This window comes from Petaurus breviceps, unplaced genomic scaffold, assembly GCF_028583685.1.
Source record: "Petaurus breviceps papuanus isolate PSGF00001 unplaced genomic scaffold, PetGlider_PUasm1.0 98, whole genome shotgun sequence".
In the NCBI taxonomy this organism is placed as follows: Eukaryota; Metazoa; Chordata; class Mammalia; order Diprotodontia; family Petauridae; genus Petaurus; species Petaurus breviceps.
The window spans coordinates 17,730,955-17,755,467 of NW_027187460.1; the positions used below are offsets into that span (position 1 = coordinate 17,730,955).

At 35.9% G+C, this 24,513-nt stretch overlaps 1 protein-coding gene across 14 annotated transcripts in view; it reads right to left on the reverse strand.

The window, feature by feature from the left end:
* PHF20L1 (PHD finger protein 20 like 1) overlaps nt 1-24,513 on the reverse strand; it is a 124,536-nt gene that overhangs the window by 25,329 nt on the left and 74,694 nt on the right. For 11 of the 14 annotated variants that reach the window (XM_069081166.1, XM_069081174.1, XM_069081172.1 and 8 more), the window contains 3 exons: nt 12,113-12,277; nt 3,958-4,139; nt 5-104 (listed from right to left, as the gene is read on the reverse strand). In XM_069081166.1, the coding sequence (XP_068937267.1) occupies nt 5-104; nt 3,958-4,139; nt 12,113-12,277 (447 nt within the window). The remainder of the gene's footprint in view (nt 1-4; nt 105-3,957; nt 4,140-12,112; nt 12,278-24,513) is intronic. The other 3 variants (XM_069081178.1, XM_069081176.1, XM_069081173.1) reach the window with 1 other exon arrangement.

The following is a 24,513-nucleotide window of genomic DNA, read 5'->3' on the forward strand; positions in this document are numbered from 1 at the left end:
CTACCTGGTGGATCCCTGCAAATATAACAGATGTACTGCTCTGGGATGCTGTCCTCCAGCAGCCCCATACAGACACTGTGCTGCCAACACAGGCACTCTTCACACTGTTGGAAAACAAAAGGTACGTACAAGTACGGTCTCTGCTTTTTTGAAACAAACAAAAAATTATTCCTTTCTAAATATCTAGTTTGGGATCTACCACTGTAAGAGCTAAATTTATTCTTCAGGTAGCAAAAACTAAACATGTTTAAGGTTGATTTCAGTTTTTAAACAGTTGTCTGACGACTTTTCTTTATGAAAGTTACTTAAGTGGTTTATGATATATTAGTTCAATTAAAAAGCATTATCTTTTTTTTAAATTTAGATCACATTGATTCTTTGGAATTAGAACCTTAACTAAAACTTTTTAAAAAAAATATTAAACATAAATATTAAAAACAAAAAGCAAGTATCCAGTTATACACTGAAGTGCCATCATTGTATTTGCTTTGATTTATTTGTGATTTCTTTTATGTGGCTATGATATAGAAAGGATTCTTTTGAGGTATAAAATGAATTAGATGGCCCACTGAAATCCTTTGTACCTTTGAAACTCTACAAACTCCCATATTCATCTCATGAAATGAAGAAAATCTGAGGCCCTCCTCCATTTAGCTAATCAGTTCTTTATGTTTCCTGGTTTTCGATATTTATAGTGAAAATGTAAAAACACATTAGTGGTTCAGTTTCTTCTGTAATGTATAAACTCATTTGTCACTTGTCAAATACATATTCAGAAGCTCAAATATTTAATGTTTCTATATGGTCTGAAAACTGTCATCTGTAGTACCTTCTGCTATGGTTTCTGGGACTCCACTTCTATCACTTGAGGCAATAGAAGGAAGCTTCACTTGCCTTATGACCATTTTCTATTTTTGCTTGTTTTATGGGTCACGATGGCCAATGAATTTATCCCCTTACTGCTGGACTGGCGAAGAGTTCTAGGCAGGACCCTTACTACTGAGCTATTGAATGGGGCTGGTTCTGAGATCTGCTCTGGGCTCCCCTAGCTGGGTGTGCTAAACACACCTTTAATTGACTCCTTGATGTTGCCTGAGGCTCAGTCTTCCATCAGCTCTGGGTGAACCTGTTCTTAGAGCTCTGAGCACTTAATACCATGATTGCAGACTATCCCTGTTCCACAGCTCCTGCCCTGGCTACTTGTTTGTTGGTCAAATCTGTGATATCACTGTATTTTCTCCTTATTTCCCTTGGTGTTCTTTTTAGAATATTGTTAGAATAATCATGGTGGGGGAGAGGGGTGAGCAAACTGGGATGTACTAATGGCTGGTCTCTCCATACTTTGCTGTTTTTCACTATTTCCAGGTCATTACACAGTGATTCAAACTATAGCTCAAGTCTCCTTTGCTCCCAAAGGCAGCTTAGTAGTATCATAGCAAAGGAGGTGGTCAAAATAATGATCATTTGAACCAAGGGTATGTCTTTCCTTTCTTCACTAAGTATTTTGGGAGGATCTTTCATTGAGCTTTACTCAGTAAAGGATAAAACTATTCTACTCATCACATAATAGTAATATGAACAAGTAATCAAGAGAAAGGTACTACATAGAAACTTATCTGTTTTGCCAAACTTTGAAAAGTCTAGAATCAATATTAGTAACAGGCTCACAGAAGAAATCAGAGCTGGAAGGGATTTCAAAAGCCCATTCAGTTTAACCAATACCTTTAATTAAAAAACAATGTCCTCTGCCCAAACCTAACAAGTGATTATTCAGCCTTCACTTGAAAACCTCCAGCAAAGGCAAACACACTATCTTCAAAACAGTACATTCCTCTTTTGGATAACTCATTGGTACGATTTTTTTCCCCTTTATATCAAGGCAGAATTTGATTTTTTTTTTTCTGCTTCTACCCACTGCATATAGTTATGCTCTTTGAATTCAAGAATAACAAATCTTTCATTCATATCACAATCCTTCAAATACAGCTATCATGTTCCCACCAAGTCTTTACTTAATTTTCCTTTGGTATAATCTAGATGTCTTCCATTTTTCTGTCTTCTCTCCTTTTTATGCTTTGTAGTTTAGCAATGTGCTTCCTAAAATATGGCCTCAAGAGTCCTACACAATACTCAAGATGTGAACAGAGTACAAAAGGACTATCATCTAGTCCTGGAAAACTAGGCTTCTCTGAATGCAGCCTGAGACTACGTGAGATTATTTGGCTGCCATATGATACTGTTAACACCTTTTGACTTTGCAGTTCACTAAAACATCCAGATCTTTTTCAGCTGCTCATTAGCTTTGCCTTACCTGTCTTGATTTGTGAAATCTATGTGTAATATTTTATATTTATCCCTTTTTAATTCAAAACTCAAACTATATTCTATTCTACCAAGATCTTTCTAGGGCCTGCCTCTATCATCCAACATGTTGGATATCCCTCCTACTTTATGTCATCAAAAAACTTGATCCATGTGCCATCTATCCCTGTTTCCAAGTCAAAGATAAAATGTTCAACAGCACTGGCCCAAGTATCGATCTCTGCAATATTTCACAAGATGCTTTTCTCCAGATTGCACAGAACCACAAATGACTTTCTTTTGATTTGGCCATTCAACCAGTTCTTAGTCCATCTAACTATATATCACCTAGCCCACATATCTTTATCTTATTCATAAGGAAAGCAAGAAGTTTTATCAAATATTTTATTAAAACCAATCAACAAGGTAAAATATATCTTACAAAATTTCCCTGATCTCAAAAGGAAATAAGGTCCATCAGGCATAATATGATTTTGATGAAGCCATGCCAGCTCTCTGTGATCACCATTTCCTTAATGTTCCTGAATTCTCCCTTTAATAACAGTATCACAGAATTTTGGCAGGAGGTCAAGGTCAGTGGTCTAGAATTTGCAGATTTCATTATTTCCCCATTTTTAAACTCCAGGTCATTGTTCTCTTCCAATCTGTTGTACCTCTCTAATTCTCCATGATATTTCAAAGATCATTGACAGTAACTCAGTAAGCACATCTGTCAGGACTACTGAATAACTGAAGACACAATTTCTTTGGGTTTGGTAACCTGACCTCATCAAATGCAGCTAGATGCTTTCTTTTGATTGTATTCTTGTCTTAGTTGTGAATTCTCTATTAGTCATTTTTGTTCTATTCTTTCTGGTTGCAAAGATCATTCTTCTTTGCAGAGAAAAGAGAAGCAAAATAAGCACTTATCATTTCCACCTAGCCTCTGGCCCATATTATTTATTATAGTTCCATCCACCCTGAGCAGTCATCACATCCTGTCTTTGATCCTTCTCTTTTCCCCAAATTATATTTTTAAAAAGGCTTTTATGATGTCCTTAGCTGTACTAACAAGTTTCAGTTCATTCTGTGTCTTAGCACTTCAAAGTATTTTTACAGGAACAGGTCATACTGTTATATATATCTTCAGTTTTATCTTCCCTAAAGACTTGGATTTAAAATGCTGACCAATAAAATCTGTCCTCTATATAGATCTTCAAAATTAGCAAACTGATGCACGTACATTATTTCAGTTGAACCTCACAGTAAGTGGGTATTAAGAAGCTCATTTTACAGATGAAGAAGTATGTTTAAAGAAGTTAAATAAATTACTTGCCCATAATCACACATCTAGCAAATTTTAGAGGCAAAATTTGAACTTAGGTGTTCCTGCTTTCAAATTCAGTCCTATATTCATTAGCCTACACCATGGGATTGTGGTTATAAAATAAGGGACTTTTCTACTTATCTGATGCAATGAAAATTTCTCTTGATTTCTACTGCTTTTCTTTTGTACAATAATGGATTAAAATACATACATACATACATACACACATACACAAAACAGTCAGCATAAGGTAAGATAATAGCAATACAACTGTAAGCAAGCATCTAAAGTATTATTCAGGATTGTAAGAAATATAAGCAACTGATTACCTGAATCATAAAGCCATTCTCCTCATCCATTTCACAAATACACCTGACAATTTCATTAATGGCATCATCTTCATCTTGAGACTCTTCAAAATTGGTTGAATCAAAGTCCTGATTGTACTCATCACCACTCAGAAGCAAACTTTCAGTTGAAGAATCATCCAAGAACTCTACATCTGACAAGTCTAAAAAATAGAGAAAATTTTTATGAATATATTTTCCATTTTTATAGAAGTGTTTTTCCCAGGAACCTTTAAATATTTTATAGAATAATGGTTTTGAGGGTATATGGAAGAATAGGAAGAAGACAATGAACTGATAAATATCTAAGTATATAAAGTAAACAACAGAAGGGAAAGAGAAGTAAGTATCTGACCAGACAGATTATGAATAAGATTTGGTTTTCTTTACCATGGCTTCAGATACCAGAGTGATAAAACTGCTACAGAATGACAACGTATCTCTAAAAAGGACTAATTATGTTCAAAACAATAATGGAAAAGGAAAAGGTCCACTGCCTAGGGCTGATTGTATGAAAGATGATAAAGAGAAAGCAGACCTTAATTTTTTACTTCTATCTTTTCTAGCAACAACAATGATTTTCAAACCAAAACCATAAAGATTACTAAGGAAAAAGTGAAACCTGCGAGAGCTGAAATTCAAATATTTAGAATTACTTCCCCAAATATTGACATAATTTACAGATTTAACCAAAGAACCTAAAAATAATTTCTTATGAATGTGAGAGGTGTCATAAGAGGAAGTGAACAAATATTGCCATGACTGATTTTCAAAATTCCCTGTACATTTTTGGAAAGGAATATGATAGTTTCAGCCCATAGTGAGGGAAGCCAGCATGGGTTCAATAAGAACTAGCATCATTTCTTTTTTGCTACAGTTGACTGGTAGTCCTACTCTGATGTCTCATTGTGGAGGTGATCCTGGGTTTTCAAAGACTATGCTAGCAGGGCAAAAGTTCTTATTGAGCCTAGTTGGAAAGGATATGATCATGAGCCCGGGGACAGACTGTTGGAGGAACCGTACACCTAAGATGAGAGAGTCTCATCACCAACTCAACCATAAACAGATAAACTTTTTGGCTTCAGCAGTTTGTGAAAATCATTTACCAAGTCATAGAAGGTTAGGTGGAGGTGATAATCACAATGAAGTAAACATAGGACCTTAAAGTTACTAAATTATCAAAATCAGGAATGTAAATATAAGACATCCAGAATTCAGCAAGGATCTTAAAAATATATATCTCATGATATTTTTGTGGAAAAAAAAGCAAACAGAAAAATGTGACTTGGATATCAGCCTCTAGCTGAATAACAACTTAAAGAATATTGAGTAATATACTTATAGAAACCTGGAAAAGGAAAACCCTAGTATTGTTTCATAGTACCCTTTGGTAAGCACACACCTGGTTCAACATTTTTTATTTATAGCCTGGAGACCAAGAAAATATCAATTTTAGTATGACATTAGACTGAAAGAGACAACTAACAAACTGGATATAAGACTAAAGATTCAAAAAGATTGCTCAGTTAACAAAGACTCCCAGGTCTTTTTTCAAATGGACTTCTATTAAGCTAAGTCTCTACTCTTGTGCAGTTGACTTAAGGAAGTATATAGAACATATAGGTATCCTTATAAATTCCATCAAGTTAGTTTCCTTCCATTGCTTGAGCCTGTGAATCACAGTATCTGGCAGACAGTAGGTGTTTAATAAATACTTGCTGATTAATGAATTGACTATGTGCTAAATGAGTCAGCTAACAAAAAGGTCGATGTAATCGGGCTATATTCACAAACGTCCAACACAACTCTCCCATAGTATATTGTGCCATCAGATCAATTCTGTATTTCACAATCTTAAAGCAGAAATTAGCAAACTGAAGCATATGAAGAGGATGGTAATGAAACTCAAAAACTCATCAAAAGAGGATCAAAGAAATGGGACTGTTTACTCTACAAAAGAAAATAACTGAGAGACAGGAACACAAACATACACATCTCCATGCATTTATACGTTTCACTTCTAACTTGGGATATTATCTGGTCCAATCCTTAACTAAAGCATTGATTTTCTCTACATAAGAATGGACTTTGGATTCCTGTAGGACTGTTATGTGAAATTGGAATTATACTTCTTTGTCTCTGCAGAGAGCAATGGATGGATGTTACAGAGAGGCAAATATCAAAGGATTATAGGCATAAAGTTGGAAAGGAACTTAGAGACCACTGAGTCCAATCTCCTTATTTTGCAGATTAGTAAAAAGGCAGAGTGGTTAAATGACTTATTCAGGGGTCATACAGCTAGTGCTTGAAGTGGGGTACAAACACTATACCATACAACCTCTTATTGTTTATATATAACAGCAATTACTCTCTCCTTTTATCTTTCTGTGGAGTTTTACTCGCTTCCTTTCTATGATATAGTTTGACAAATAAGGATTTATTCAGGGCAGAAAGAATATTAGCATTCCATTATCAAGAAAATAAAATGGAAATTAATCTTAAGTCTCCTAGTAGGTCAAACTAATCACCCAGTCATGCTGTCAGCATTTAAAATATCACGTCTCAGTTTTTCTTAATCTAAAATATTCTAAAAAGGTCATAATTTTTGTTTCCTAAATCTCTCATTTTTTTTTCAATGTTTCATACTTAATTTTCAGGAAGTTGAATGTTGTTATATTAAAAAAAAACAAATTAACACAGGCTTTATTTTGTGCCTTTGTTAATCCTTTTAAAAAAGAAGTATAACTGAGACATTTAGAGAAAACAAAACTAGAGGTAACTCACTAAGAATATGGAACTAAACGCAAATACATTTATAAAATTATACATTCAATAAAGTAAAGGTAATTTTTAAAACAACAGTGAAATGCATTAACAGCATGATAGTTTAAGTTTCTGACAGAATTCCAATAAATCCCAATTGGTCCAGATAAACTAGGAATCAGTAGAAGTAACTGCCATTCATAAAACTCTGTATGTAAACAACTACGGTTGTTTAGAATTAAGAATGCACTTTTCTATAAAAACAATATTATACATGCTGACAAGGTTCCAAAGCTAACCCACAAAAGTACCATACTAACTCTACTACAGAACTATCTGTTGCACACTAGAAGAGATTTCATACTTCTTTCCCTTCAATTGTTGGAAAAGGGACTTTTTCCACTCCCTGTCAATGACTTCAGCTCCTGTGGCCTGTTATAAGGAGAAGACTTAGGGAAAGAGATAAACTTCTGGATTCTGGGAACTCTGGGGTAAGCAAAAAGGGACTGGTGCTGATAAACAGAAATTCAGAAATGTAAGGTTTATACCAGCACCACAGTGCTGGGGATAACCTGGAAACCAATTTTCATTTGGCAAAATCTGTTTCTTTACGCTCTGGTTCGTAAGTAGAATAAGACAAAAACTCATGATTTTTCCCTACAGAGATGTGAAGCAATTCCTGAATATTGTCAGATAGCTAGGAAGAAAAAGTTTTTTCCTATACCCCACTACATTTTTGTTTTTCCCCCACTCATCTGTACAAAATACAGCACAGTTGCACTCTGGTAATACAAAGGATTGAAATAAGAATCATAGGGAAAAAAAACAAAAGAAAACCAAGTATTTTCCCAAAGAAACTGTGAGGGTAGGAGAAGCAGCCCTCAGAACAGAGGGAAAGGGGTAAGAAAAGATGGGACAGACGTGGACCAACACTTGTACAAAAGTGCCAGTAAAAGGGGTTAATAAAGGAGAGAGTTATTTATCAGTGGGGAGTGGAGGGAGAGGCAAGTGGAGCACTAGAGCAACCACAGGTAGAGAAGGAAAAGTAAGAAAGGAAAGAAAATAAAAACATAGGGAAAAGAAAGGAAAGTGGTCACTCCTCTACTTGAGTCACTGAGCCTCCCAGCTCAGTATTACTATGTACCATCATAGGTAAGGGATTGGAATAAATTTGCTATACCTAAGTCAGAAGCTTCCTCTAGTTTATGTGCCCTTATTAGCTCCACTGAGCAGATGCCGAACATGCAGACTAAAATAGACCATGGTTAGACTATGAATTATCACTGTGTGCAACAAATATACACTGAAAACATTAGAGGGTTATTAAAATAGAATTAATACTGAATTAAGTTTGTATCTTATCTTCCCCCCTTAAAAATATTTGGGCCAGCATATTTCTCATAAAGGGTTGAAAAAATGAACAATCTTAACATTTACCTGTGAATTAAAAATCAATGTCAGGAGTATCAATTGAGATGTCCTAACTAAATTCCTTTGAGGTAATGTGGCATAGTGAAGAGGACTGAATTCAGAGTCAATTCTTTGCTGACAGTGATAAGCCTTGTGACCTTGGGTGAGTCACAATCTTTCCAGTTCTAAGTTTCTTCACCAAAATGAGTTGGATCATGTGTTCTGTAACATCTCTTTCAGCTGTAAAATCTTTGATGCTATGAAATTACTTAATACTGTGAATTCTTCTAGATAAGTAAACTACTCCTTAGGTATAAACTAGGCAAGAATTAAGTCCCTGACTTAGCTATTATCAGTCTGTACTTACCCTACATGTACAGATTAAATATACTCACCCTATGTCTCTGAAAGCCCCAACTTTCAAGGGTTATCATGGCAACTCTTCCTATCTCCTTCTGCTTTAATTTCTCTTCCATCTTCCTTTCCTTTCTATTCACTATTTCCTTGATACTACAGATCTCTGTTACTAGGAACCCCAACTCTGAAATTTGTTATCACTCTACTCCAGTCTTTTCAAGATGCTTCTATAGCAAGATTTATGGTAGCAAAGAGTAAGACACCTCAAGGATCTTAAAAGCAGCATCCCAGGTTCAATAGATTTCCCATAATTCTCCTATCTACCTAGAGTATCCATTCTGTTACTTATGGACAATATGCCCAGGAGATGCATCGACTACAGATAGTGCTTTTGTGTACTATTATCACCTAAGTCAGCTTTGTCTTTACCTTCAAGTCTCAGTGAAAAAAGAGAAAAAGAAAAACTTTTTAACCAGTCTATTTTGCCACTATTGTTAGAAGTGAACATATTTTATAAGTCCTCAAAAGGCCCATATGCTTGCTTCAGGGACACAAGAGGAGAGAGTGGTTATAAGAATGTTCTGTGCCAAATTTAGCTAAGGACGGAAAGAAATGTTGGAAAATGCCTTGAATATATTAAGTGTTCAAATAAATGTTAAGCAGAACTGATCAGAAACAAATAAAGGAAGTGAAATAGGAAGAAAGCAGATCACCCCTGTGGTTTTAAGAAGAAAAAACATGGAAGTACACCAGCATGCACTATGGAACATACCTGAAGATGTATACAGGGAGGATGCCTTGGACCTTCCTTAGTTCATCACCAACTAATCTCTGGAACTTCCAACCCTACCCTCATCTCTACAAGCCACTCCTAGAGCAGCAGAATGTGGTTCTACCCACCTTAGTCAATAAATTTCCAGTGGTTCCCTATTGTCTCCAGGATCAAATATAAAATCTTCTGTTTGACTTTTAAAGCCCTTTATAACTTGGATTCTTCCAATCTTTGTAGTCTCTTTAAATGTTACTCCCTTTCACACACTCTACGATCCAATGACACACTAGATTCTTTATGATTCCTTGTACAAGACACTGCATCTACAGATTTCATGCATTTTCACATAGATATGTTCCTCCTCATCTTTGCTTCCTGGCTTCCTTCAAGTCTCAGGTCTAAAAGCCACCTTTTGCAATGTCTTCTCCAGTCTTGTTCATGTTAGTGCCTTCTCTCTGAGATCACCTACAATTTATCCTGTATATATCTTATTTGTAAATAGTTGTGTGCTTTATTCTCTATTATCATACTGTGAGTTCCTTGAAAGCAGGGACTGTTTTGAATTTTGTCTCCTTAATATTTAGCATAGGGCTTGGCATATATATAGTAGGCACTTAAAAAATACTTATTGAGTTGACTTCTGACCAGTGCTGCAATTCCTTTCCCCACAGAAACAGTTACATATAATGGTTGGGTTGTTAGATATTATTAATACAATGTTATACTTCAGCTTAATAATGATTAAAATGGATTCTGTTGGCCAGTGAACCTAATCACTACATCTAATTCCATTTTCATTGAGAAATGTGTTGAGTTCCTAACTACTAATTTAAACAGGTAATTCTGTATTGTAATACATTTGTATAGAGGTTTAAGACTATCTGTATTCTAAATAACACTAAGAAGCCTGGAAGTTTTTAACACACATACCTTATTCAAGGGAGCAATTTACTTGCCCATGAGATATAATGATGGTGAGCTCTTCAAAGAAGCATTGAGTTTCCTGCATTTTATCTTAGCTCTAATAACATGATTTTTGGGGGGTTAATTTAATAACAAACATATAGTCTGCCAGACCTTTTCAGGTCCATGGGCCTGACTGTCCAGGTGTACTAAATCATACCCTAACAGCCTACAGGAATTAATTTTTTAAATCTCCAAAATTCAGTACCAAGGAAAGAAATTACTCATGCCATAGAATATGCCTCATATGAGATTATGGAAACATTTGATAATCTGAATTAATTGTGTTAATTTATATGATTTGAACAAGTTAAAATAACTACTATGTTTTCTGATTCCTTTTTTTATTCATTCCACAAATATTTATTGAGCACCTACTTTGTACAAAGCACAAATTTTAGAATTGTGTATACATTTGATACATTTGGGTATGAAAGTACCATATTGTAATAATAACTACATCTATGTGGCACTGTAAGGTCTGCAAATTGCTTTACCTATATCATTTGATTCTCGAGTTAGGTGCTTTTATAATCCCCATTTGACAGATGAGGAAACTGAGGGTGAGAGTAGTTAAATGAATTGTCCTGGGTCACTCAGATAGCAAAATATTGAGGCAGGAGTTAAACTCAACACTGACTACAAACTCAGCACTCTAGCCCCTGTACCACCTAGCTACCAGACAAATGTCAACAAGTTGGAGCATACCTAAAAAAGGGTGATCAGAATGGCAAAGGGTCTTGAAACTGTTATATCAAAGAACAACTAAAGGAACATGGAATGCTTACTCTGGAGCAGAGACTACAAAGGAGTAAAATGAAAGCTATCTTCAAACACATGAAGAGATCCACATGAATGAGATAGTTTTATTTTATGTGACACCGACAGGACAGAACAAGGACCAATGGTAGGAAGTTGAAGTGAGGCTGACTTCACTTCAGTGAAAGTTAGAACTTCCCAACATTTGATACTATCCTAAAGTAGAATGAACTGCCTAAGTAGGAAAATCCCTAGTAATGCAGGCATTCAAATAGAAGTTAGGACTTTTTTGAGGCTGTTGTAAAGGGGAAGCAAGATTTAGAAATGGGTTAGGCTAGATAACAACTATGAGTTCAACTTTGGAGTCCATTCTAACTTTTCTCCTCCAATTTTAAATTCTGGTGTTTATTTTAGGCTTTCCTAACTCTTATTTTATCTGATTTCATCACATCTGCATATCACATCACAATATCAGCATCAACAGTTTTAGAATCCATAGTCAGGCTTCTATATAATTCATTACATGCAAAAAAACCTCCATGGTTTTATCAGTGTAGGTACAACTTTCTACTGACATGGATTAAAACTCCTTCATCCTTTATATTAGGGTCACAGTGAAATGCTCTGGCCAAAAAGAATTACCACCTAGGGGGCAATCTTCTAGTGATGGGCCTTCTCTGAACTTAGCTAGGCTTGTCCTCAGACATTTGCAGGTCAGATCTGAAGGATTTATAGCATCAAAGGATATGCTAGACCTTAATCTAGTTTGGAATCCAGAATCATAGCCATGCCAGGATGAGGTACTGGAATAAGACCTTAGTGGAGACTATTATATGCACTGTAAAATTTGAAAGAAAATTTTATTCCAATTAGTACAAATTAAATTATGCAGACAAAGATACTTTGCAAACCTAAAAGTACCTATATAATACGACCTATTAGTATCATATAATCAGATCCTTACTTCTTAAATTATGTGCTTTACACAATAGGAACTCAGTAAATATTTTTAATTCATTAAATAAATAAACTATTACTTATTTTAGTCCCAATTCTACATATAGTAATTTTAAGCTTTAAAATAAAAAGCATCCTACAATTAAATGAACATACTTTCTCCACTAAGATCAACAGATAAAATAGCTCTTGGATATTGATATGACGTATTTTTCTCCGTGAACATGCTTCGCAGAGCCAGAGAACTCCCGGAGGACCGAGTGAGTGGAGAGGAGCACCTTTCCAAAAATTCTAGAGAACTGTCTTCATAGTCTGAATAGTCTGCAACATAAGACATCAAAAAATAATTTAATAAACTCTCAGGCAACCGAGAAGAGTCATCATAATGATGTTACGAAGTAGGTGCTCAAGTTATTGTCACATAAAACAGAAATGTAATCATTTTGTAACTTTTCCTTGTCATTGATAAACAATCAGAGCATCACTTACCAGATGATCTGACATGGAAAAAGGACTTCTGAAGCATTCTATCCATAGATAACAAACTTTAATAGGGATTCAAATTTCCCATCATCAGCAACTGCCTTTGAGCAAAGCAGACAAAGAGAACATCTAGCCCTAGACCACCTATATATTTACTCTACAGAATGCTACCATTAATTTATACATAATTTTGGGTTAGATCAGAGAGTATGCCAATAAGATAAAGAAAATAGCTCCCATTAACTGTTTAGTACTCATGAAATAAAGTTTTTGAAATTTTTGGTAATTAGGGTAACTGACATGCTGGTTAGGAACAAAGTCTCTTAAAATAAAATGACCTGAACTCAGAGAGGTGCCTGTCCTAAAGGAACTCCCATTTTAATTGGGGGGGATAATAAGCAAACAACTATATGCATACAAGATATATATATATAGGGTAAATGGGGGCTGATATCAATGGGAAGGCATAATCAGAGAAAATTCTTTTTGCAGTATGTCAGATTTGAGTTGTCTTGAAGGAAATCAAGGAATCCAGGAGGTGGAAGGAGGGAGAATATTTCAAACATAGGGGACAATCAGTGAAAAGGCATGGAGTCAGAACATGAAATGTTGTGTGCTAAGAAGACCAGTGTTGCCAGATTGTATGATGTGTGGAGGGGAATAAAGTGTAAAACTAAAAATAGAGTGAAGAGCTTTAAAAGACAAAGAGAGGATACTATATTTGATCTTGGAAGTAATAGGCAGCCATTGGAATTTACTAAGCAAGGGAATAACACAGTCTACGCTTTAGGAACATTATTTTTATAGCTAAGGGAAGGATAAAAAGGAATGAAGAAAGCCTTAAACCAGGGAAAGCAACCAACAGATTATTCTAAAAGCCAAGGCATAAGGTAATATAGGGTGCTAGCTACTTGAGTAAAGGGATGATGTATACAAGAGATGTAAAGGAAGAACGCTTGGCAATTGACTGGATATGAGATGAGAGTCATAAGCTGAGGCGAGGATGACACTTACACTGCAAGTCTGAGTGATTAGTATGATGTGTTATCTTCAATAGCAACAGGGAAGTTGCAAAGAGGGGAGGGTTTCAGGAGAAAGATAATGAGTTTAATTTTGGATATGCTGAGTTTAAGATGTTTATAAGATAGCCGGCTCAAGATGTCCAAGAGGTAATTAGAGATGAAAGCCTAAAAATAAACAGAGAGGTTACAACTAGATAAATAGATATGAGAATCATTTGCATACAGCCACTAAATGAATTCATGGGAACTAATGAAATCACCAATTAGGAGAATGTACAGTGAACAGAGAGAGGATGCAGGAGAGTTTTAGTGGGCATGACCTGGATGAAGATTCAGCAAAGAAGACTGAGAAGGAGCAGTTAGACAGCAGAACTAGAAATGAGTAGTATCAAGAAAACCTAGGGACAATTAAGAGATTAGTGGTAACTTTGGAGAAAGGAGTTTCAGTTAAAGGGTGAGGTTGGAAGTAAGACTGTAGAGCATTTAGAAGTGAGAGAAAATGAAATGGAAGCATAGATTGTAGAGAGTCTCCTCAAGGAGTTTCAACAAAAAATCGAGAAAATATATAGGATGATAGCAAGTAGGGTTAAGTTAGACCAAGTGAAAGATTTTTAAGAATGAAGGAAACATGAGAGTTTATAGACAGCAGAGAAACAGTCAGTAGACAGTAAAGATTGAAGATTAGCAAGAGTGGAATGATACAGATGGCAACCTACTTCAGAAGATGGAATAGAATGAGATAAAAGGTGCATATTGTGAAATTTTCCTCTACAAGAAGGGTCACTACTTCATGTGAGAAGGTTGAAGAAGATAAAATGTGAGAAGAAATCTAAATAATCTGAAGTGAAGAGCAGGGAAGAGGAAGGAACTCTCAGCAAATGGCTCCACTATTTCTGGTGAATTACAAGGCAAGTTCCATAGCTGAAAGGGTGAAGGAAGGTGGCCAGAAAGTGTCATAGGAGACTTGAGAAGGAATGAAAAAGTTTGGAAAAGCTACTGTGGTGAGGGTGATAGTGAATTGATAAGGGAGGTATAAAAGAACCATATTGCTGTAGAGAGGGGGCAGCTAGGTGGCGCCACAGTTCATAGAATACCAGATCTAGAGTAGGGAATATTAATCTTCCTGAGCTCGTCTGGCCTCAGACACTTACTAGCTGTGTGATTCTCGACAAGTCATTTATCCCTGTTTGCCTCAGTTCCTCATCTGTAAAATGATCTGGGGAATGAAATGGCAAACCACTCCAGTATCTTTACCAAGAAAACTCCAAAACTGATGACAGTCAGACACAACTGAAAACAACAAAGCTGTAGTGAGAACCCAGTTGAGATTATGTAACAAAAATTTGAAATGAACACATTTCAACACGATTTCGTGATTTTTTTTCAGCTCCAAATGGCATTACCTAAGCAGAAATAAAAGGTGATGGCAGGAATAATACAAGCTTGTGGCTTGGCAAGGCATGATTGGTGATATGATAACAGGGCAAGGAACTTAAGCATAGAAGACAGTATAGAGTTGAACTGATCAACATAGGGTCAAAATGGGGAAGGAAAGCATGTGTATATTGAATCTTAGATGCTCATGAAGCAACCAGATGGAGCTATCCAAGCAAGCGACTAGCAATGTTGGACTGGAATTCATGAGAAATGACAGTTAAATATATGAACTTCAGAATCATCTGTAGAAATTAATATGGGAGCTAATGAAATTACAAGGGGAGAAAATGAAATGAAAGGAAATAAGGTATTCCAGGAAGAAGCAACATGGTATAGTATAAAGAGTACTGGACTTGTGAGTCAGGAAGATCTGGGTTCAAATCCCAGCTCAGACACATGCTGTGTGACCCTAGGCAAGTCATCTTTTTTTGTGCTTCAATTTCCTCTGCTGTAAAATATATAGGGGTGGACTTGATGGCATCTAAAGTCCATTACAGCTTTTAGTCTATGATCCCATGGACCTATGACAAATCCTTGGAGGATCTCCATAGCTAGGGACTGGGAGATAGATTTAGCAAAGAAGACTGGCATGTGATCAGACAAGGAGCAGGACAACCAAGAAAGAATATCAGGGATGATAAGGAAAGTGGTAACATTTAGGATCTCTTCCACCATCCAATGCCTCCAATCCTACTTACACTACACTTTAGATAGTCATGCAATAACTTTCACTAGACCCATTTCAAATTCATGTTACAAAATGTCAACTAGGCCCTCAATTGCTACTAGGCAATCCCCTAATTAACTAATCCCTAATTAACTCACTGTGGAACTCATCACACAGACACTTCCAAATCTTTTCATTCCTCAAACCTTCCATCTCAATGTCTCACCCCCCTCCATTATCTCAGAAAACCTTGCCTTTTATTTCACTGAGGAAATTGAGGTCATTCACATTGCTCTTCTCCCCTCCTCCTCATCACTTGATCCATCTCATTCCATATCTCTCTGTTACAGGAATGGGAATCTAAGATCTTCCCTGCCCCAGGCCCTCTGATAGGCTTAAGTGACTGTGAGAACCTTCCTTGATTTGAAAATAGACTTTGCCCTCTAATAGGCTGAATGTGGTCATATGGAGCCTGTGGAGGGAAGCTTGTTTTTCAGGAATGCCCACACCTTGGTGCTTGGTAATTGGTCAGTGGGTCAAGATGGCTGTGATATTCTCTAAGTCAGGAGAAGGCTATATATGATGTGAGGTTTTGTTTTGGGGCTCACTTTGAGAAGTGTTGTGTAATTTGACCAGGTAACTCTGGGCAGCCATTGAGCCCTCTGGCTTTGAGAACCCAGGTGTTAGTGCTTCCCTCTCTGGTAACTGACTAGGTATGGATGTAATGGTCAGACAGCTGGAAGCCTGTCTGCTGATCTGTTTCTCTGTCTGCTTGTAACTTATTTGTATTCTCTTAAGTTTTAGGTGCTGACCTTTATCTCCTGAACTAGATAAATGACATATGTTTGATTAAAGCAAGACTGTTAACCAATTTTGAGTTGCTTTTCTTTAGAAAAGCAGATCTAAGAACCTGTGTTGGCAGCCATCCTGGGTATGCTAGGATGCTTACTGCTATACTCTCCTGTCTTTTGTGGTTACACTTGAGAAGGGTATCTACTGTCAGTGCCTCACTTCCTTCTCATTTTCTTCTTAATTTTCTATAATTTGGCTTATGATTCCATAATTCAATCAAAATTTCTCTCTGCAAAGTTATCAATGATCTCTAACTTGCCAAATCTAACAGCTTTTTTTTCCTCAATTCTGGCTGTGGGGTACTTAGAAAGCTAAAAAGAAGTTTATATTTTATCCTAGAAGCAATGGGAAGCCACTGGAAGGGGTTCAGTAGAAGAGTCATATGATCAGCACTTCTCTTAAGGAAAATTACTCTGCCACTTTGCCAACAATTAGGAGTCTTGTAAAAATCTAGGGAAGTAATGATAATGAAGACCTGAAGTAAGGTGGCAGCTCTATGAATGTAGAGAAGGACTTAGCTGAGAGAGATGCTATGAAGGTAGAAATGACAAAATTTGGCAGCTAATGGGGTAAGAGAGTGAGGAATCCAAGATGATGATGAGATTATATACCTTAGACACTGGAAAGATGGTGGTACCTTTGACAAAAACAGGGAAATCTGGAAGGTTTGCGAGTTAAAGATAGATCAGTTTGAGTTTCAGGAATCTTTGGGTTATCCAGTTTGAAATGTTTAGTAAGTCACTGGTGATGGAGGAGAGAGAATGGGTCTAGATCAGGGAGCTAGCTACATAATGATGGTAGTTAAATCCATGGAAGCTAATAAGATTGCCAAGAAGAGAGAGAAGAGAGATGTAAAAGACAACAATTCCAAGTACAAAACCTTAGGGAACACCCACAGTTTGGGGCCATGATGTTTATGATGAACCAGCAATAAGGAATGATTCAGGAAGAGTAGTATTAAGAAAACCCAGAAGAGAGAATATCTATCAAAAGGCAATCAAAAGTAGCAAATGAATCAGAGAGGTTGAGAAGGATTAGAACTGAGAAAAGATAATCAGTTTTGACAATTAAGAGTTCACTAGCTGAACATTCAACAAAGAAGTTTCCTGAATGGAAGGCAGGCTGCTCGACCCACCTATTCAAGAAACATTCTGAAATCTGTATGAGACTGAATGATCAAGACCCTAATAAGGAACTAAAATAAGTAACCTCTTCCAAACCAGTACTGTACAAAAATACACAATTATATACTCTAATACTGCTCAGTGAGTTAATCCAGAGCAATTAGAAATGAGACAGGTATAGCCTGCAAAGCTGTGTCCAAAGGCTGCAACAGTGGAGGGCTCCCTTGAGAAAGCCCAAGGGTGGTCAGAAAGCACAAGGTTGGGAACACTGAAAGTGACCATCAACTATGGAGGTGCTCAGACCTGGAGAGTTCAGGTTCATGGACTTGAGGTCCCTAACATTAAGCCCTTAAGATCTAGCAGTTGGCACCTCAAAGATCCAAGGGAACCTAGAAAGTTTGAGAGGAACCAAAAAAAGTAAATTTGTTCTAATTTAAAGGAGCTGTAAAATGATGTAGTGCTAACATTCTAGAATAGGGAGAAAAAACAAATAAGTATCCCTTAAAAATTTTAATGCCTTCAAAGGGTATTGAGGAATTTAAATAAGAAAAGCAGAGGTCCTGAGGGTGGAGTGGTTTTCTTCTAAGAATTTCTAAGAGGGTAAATTGCTAAAAGGGAAGGAGGGAATACAAGTAATATATACAAGGACAGAAAGGAGGAAGAAGGGGGCAGAACTTGATTTCTTATAACTGTACAAGTATATGAGAAGTGTAAAGAAATATGGACTAAAAAGTAGGGGAAAATGGGCATCAGATAAGCCTTACTTTTATCTTTGTCCATCTGAAACAGGACAAAGGAGAGTTGAACACATTCAGAATTTGGTATAGAAATGTATCACATTCAACAAGAAACTAGAAAAGTAAGCTTAAAAGGGAGGGTAATGCTAGGAGAGCATAGGAAGTCAATAGTCAGTAAATAAACATTTTTTAAGCACCTTCGAATAGCCAGGCATTGTACAGCAAGCAGAAGAAACTTCCTGATCCTTACTGCCCCTTAATCAACTGGACAATGGCTAAACAAATTGTGGTATGCAGAAGAAATGGAATACTATTTTATATAACATGAAATAATGAAAGAGATTCTTTCAGAGAATCCTGGGTAGTACGGACTGATAACAAAAGGAAGAGAGCAGTAGTAGGAAAACAGTTTATACAACAGCAGCTACAACTTTGGCAAACTTAAGAGCACCACCACCACCACCACCACCACTACTACTACTACCTAACATGTATATAAAACTTACTATGCCAGGCACTGTGTTAAACACTTTATCATCATTAATTATAATGAATCATGTCTCCTGAGGGCTTATGTTTGCCGACAGACATTTTTATACATGGCCAATGTATGGTTTTTACTTGCCTATGTTTATGTTACATGGATTTTTCTCCCTCTTTCTTTTTCTCCATTTTTTGATAAGTGTAGAGGAAAGCAGTTCAGAAACAGTAATGCCAAAATAAAAATGTCACATTAATATTTTTTAAAATGCACAGAAGAGAACAGAAGGAAGGTCTGAAGGATGCACAATCAGGACAGTTTTGAAAATAACATGCAGAATTTATCATATACTTAAAAAATCAATCAGTATGAAATAGGAATTCATGGTTTCATATACAATCCTCTTTTGTGTTCTCTGTGTATGGAAATTTTCATTTTTGTAAGTTTAAAATCACAATAAAAAATCTAAGTTTACTGGAGAGCAATTTTAGCTGAGTTATGACATCAAAAGTCAATTGAATAGGGTCGAGAAGGGAATGGAATGAAGGTAGATAACTTTTTCAAGGAGTTTGGCTAAGGAAGAGAGGTCAGACCTAGTAAACTAGCTTTAAATAAATAAGTGGATTATGAGGAACTCAAAGTAGTGAGTCTTTCTAGTATTATGGCTATGTAAAGATAAGAAATATATGGTGACACCATGGGGAGACTGCACTATTAAATGAGAGAATTTTATGGATAGGGAATTCCTAGCCATGAACCTAGAGTAGGAAAGAAGCCAATATATAGAAAGAGACTGAAGATACCAGTGAGCCAAACTACTGGAAGAGAGGAGGATGGGATGAAAGGCATAGTGACTTTGATAAGGAAAAGGACCAACTCTTCCTCACCAATTGGAATATAGACTGATTAATAATAGGCAAAGGTAAAATATAGATTTGAGATGTGGAGTAAGGGAGATTAATGAGCTCATCAGGACATTCTTGATCATGTCAGTTAAAGTAAGAGTAAAAGTCATCTACTGATAGGGTCATGGAGATAATGTGGGGGGTTCAAGTGGAGAAGTCTCTACTTTTGCTGGTCTCAAACCAGCTAGCACATGGATAATCACAGGGCTACACTCTTTACCCTATCAATGAAGAGAGATTTTATATATCTTTGGTATACTAAAGGAAGTTACAAAGTTATTAAGTAGAAAGACAACTCATTTGATATTTTTAAGTGAAGGGGATGTCTTAAGCCAGTCAGACAATAAACATTTACTGGGCTATTACTGTTTGAAAAACAAATTACTAGGTACAGAAGACATTATAGAGAAATTCAAAAGAATAAGAAAACATGATCCCTGACCATTGGAAGTTTATAATTTAATTGTGGACAATTAGTCCTAGAATACCCTTATAACTCTTTAACATCACAAACCTCCTTTGTGTATAGGTGACTTATTCCAACTTTCCTTTTCTATTTGTTTCCTTTAGGAACATTTCTATTTGCACATAGAGCACATTGAGGGCTATACTGTTAAAGCAGTGGCCAACTGTCAGTGATGGGGAAAACTGTTTTAAAAATCTTAATGGATCTTTACATTTTTTACCTATTTATTACCCTTGTATCTTCATCCTGAATGATCTCTGGATGATATGGTTCAAATGCGTCTCTTGTCAAGCATTCTATAAAGCAGGGGTGTCAAACTTGCAGCCCACAAAAAAAAGATACAATATGAAAGAGATGTTAATTTGTGGTTTTCTAAGTCAATATACAGCTCACAGGAATCCTTTTCTATTTGAGTTTGACACTACTACTGTAAACTATATTTGCTTCCACTACTTCTTATTGTTTTAAAAGGAAGTATTGCTTATAAACTTTAACCAACTTCATATAATAAAACTAAAGACTAAGTTTATTTTTAAAACCTATGATGCCATTGACTGCTCTTTCTCTCCACCTGACAAAAGCCAGTGCTTTGCTGTCTAAGGAGTTTCTAGGTTCCTCTGGGTTCCTTGTGGTGACTGATTTATATTGTTTTAATCTCCCTTAGGAAACAGTGATAGGCTGTGTAAAGAGCTATTCTTTTATTTATTTCAAAATTTTCGGAACCCACAGCTTGTTTAAATAGGTCAGTTAATGACTTTTAATTTCGCACTATATTCACTCACTTTTATTTTCCTAGTTCTATATTGTTCAGAAAATGATATTTGGTATGAATAGATAGTCCAACAAGATGTTCATATATCTCATACATATATACAAGTATTTATATCTCAGAGAGAAACTGCAGAATAACAATTAACTAGGCCCAAAATTTAATAAGAGGAAAAGAGCAGAATGTACTAAATATGAATAGTGAAGGATTTTTAATGACCCCCAACCTTCTTGAAACAAAGGTTCACATTTTTAACACTGATATTCTTTATGGAGTTGGGTCACAAGAGCCACCAACGGATGGTCTATGTGCTCTACTGGTATCCTTACAATACTAAGAGAAAGCAAGAAAGCCTCATGTACTAAAATTAGATGCACCTCACTCTTCTGAAGATACAGGAATACATGGGCAAAAGTAAAAAGAGTAATAATCTTTTTTTTGGGGGGATGGCTAGGGGAAGATGCATAGGCATAAATGGGCAGGTAGTGATCTCCATTAACAGATGGAGCATTCATATTTATTCATGTTATATTCATCTATTTGAGCACTTTTTTTAGCGTTATTATATATAGATGAATCATGAAATATCACAATCTCTGAATCTGGGTGTGGATTACTCAAAAGGCAAAGGAAGGGATATACAATAGGTACAAGTAAGTTGGAGCATATTACCAAGAAATAACTGTGTACAACATATGGTATAAAATGTCATTAAAGCGAAGCAGGACCAGAAAAGAAAATTAGTTCTAAAGTAAAAGTGAAAGATAAAAATATGGCTAGCTTGTATACTCCTTTGGCATTTGTTATGTCAAGAGTTCTAGAGTTTTAATTCCACATGTTAAGTGGACCCCCTATGGATGAATTATGGGAAAACATGTTATAAGAGCTACATAAGAGAAGAAGGTATAAATGGGTTCCTTTTTTTTTCTTTCTTCCTACATTCATTATTTATTTTTTAATATTCATTTTGTTTTAAAAATAATTTATCTTATTTTCAGGTCCTTATTTTCTTCCTCTCACATCATCTTCATTATTTCTTTTTAAAAAATATTTTGTCAATCAGCCAAGATCCAACTTTTCACCCACCCTTTTAACCCCACCTCACCCTAAATGAGAAAGGAGGAAAAACAAACCTATTACAATCATGCACAGTCAAGCAAAACAAATTCCCACACTGGCCATGTACAAGGGGATTAAAAGCCTCAATTTACACTCTGAGTCTATCACCTCTCTATCTGGAGGTTGATAACATGCTTCATGGTTCATTATGGAATTGTGGTGGGTCACTGGGTTGATCTGAGTTCCTAAGTCTTTCAAAGTTGTGTATCTTCATGATATTGTTGTTATTGTATAAATTATTCTCCTGATTCTGCTCACTTCACTTTGCATGAGTTCATACATGTCTTCTCAGGTTTCTGTTAAACCACCATTATCATTTCTTACAGCACAATAACATTCCATCATATTCATATATGACAACTTGTTCAGTCATTTCCCATCCTCAATTTCCAATTCTTTGTCACCACAAAAAGAGCTAGTATAAATATTTTTGTACATATGGGTCTTCTTTCTTTGATCTCTTTGGGCAAGTCCTACTAGAGGTATTGCTGAATCTAAGAATATCAATAGGTTTCCATCTGCACTTCTGAGGAAATACTTTCATCAATAAGATCACAGACCCAATGAAGAACTCAAGAAGTGAAAATATTAATATATGAAACAACTAAAAAAACATATCGATATCAAGGATCTATGATTTATCAAGTTATCTTGGATCTCAGGGATGTGGGATCTCTTTCAACCAATGAAGACTGCAATGAAAACTGCAGTTGTCTTAAAGAATTGCCTTAGACTCAATGGATAGAATATGTCATTTGGAGTTAGGAAGATCTGAGTTCTAATCCTGCATCAGATACTTACTAGATGTATGACCCTGTTTGAGTCTCTGCCTCAATTTCCTTATCTGTAAAGTGAAGGAAAAAATAGCATCTACTCACAAGGTTTAAAAATGACCAAATGAGATAACATGTAAAGCACTCTGGAAGCCTTAAAATACTATATATAAATGGTAGCTATTTTGTTCTTTTTTTTTCTTTTTGGAGGGGGGAATTCCCGGCAGGGCAATTGGAGTTAAGTGACTTGCCCAAGGTTACACAGCTACTACGTGTTAAGTGACTGAGGCTGGATTTGAACTCAGGACCTCCTGACTCCAGGATCGGTCCTCTATTCACTGTGCCACCTAGCCACCCCAATGATAGCTATTCTGAAGGCAGATAGGTAGGTAGAGTAAATGGTGTTGGACTTGGTGTCAGGAAGACTAGAATTCAAATTCATCCTTAGACATTTATTAACTGGGTGCCCTCGAGCAAGTTAGTGAACTTCTCTTTGACTCAGTTTCTTCATCTTCCAAATGTGGATACTACCTCAACGGGTTGTAGTGAGGATCAAATGAGATAACACATAAAGCACTTTGCAAACCTTAAATTGCTATACAAACACTGGCTATTATAAAAATATTAGAGGAAATGTTTGAAACGAGGTCTTTCTGACTCCAAGTCCACCATTCTATCTATTATACTATAATGTCCAACAAAGCAATATAAAAGGAGTCAATTTAACATAAGGAATTGAGAAAATGGGAAAACTATCCTAGAAGATACATCTACTCATTAATATATGACTTTAAGAAAAAAAGAAAGAAGGTTGAATATGAAGTATAGAGCAAAAAAATAAGCAGGAAATTATCTTCTTAACCTCAATGATTTTATAGAATACATATTGGAATTATATGTCGAGGCAAATCATAGCTATACCACAAATAAAGCCAAAATGAAGATAAATCAATTTATACCAATATCCAATCAATTTATATCATATTCTTTCTTGGAAAAATCTGAAAACCCTCAGACCAATTCTTCAGTCTCACATGACTTCTGAAAAACCATCATAAGTGGTAACATATTAAGGTCTTAAAAAATGAAAAAAAAAAGTGACAATAAATATCCTTATATTTTACATATTTTCACTAAAATTCTACTCCAAATCCTTGTTTTATTTTGGAAGGGTCTCTCTATGAGAACTCTCTTAAGTTACAGCAATGGAATACAAGCTCTTAAAGGTCCTATCAGACTAAAAATTGTAGGTCTTGACCTATTTTGAGTACTTGTCTAGCTCACTGCAACAGACAGCCAAATGGTTCAGTGGATAGTAGATACTGGGCCTGAAGTCAGGAAGACCTGGATTCAGATGTGGCCTCAGATACTTAACAGCTATGGGACCCTGGGCAAGTCACTTAACCTCTGTTTGCCTAAATTCACTAGAAAAGGAAATGGCAAACCATCCCATGGAAAATATTGGCATGCTATGGTCCACAGGGTCACAAAGAGTTGAACATGAGTGATTGACTGAACAACAACTAGCTAATTGCATAAATACTCTACACCAGGAATTTGGTTAAGAGGTGTTAATTCCTTTATAATCTGGATTGATAATCAAGTATGCAAAGCAATAAAGTCATAAATCTTTTAAAACAATTTAGTAGAAAGTAAATATTTTTCTTTTATATTGTGCTATACCTTAAGAATCAAAGTTGCTTTCCACTCTTGTATGGTAAT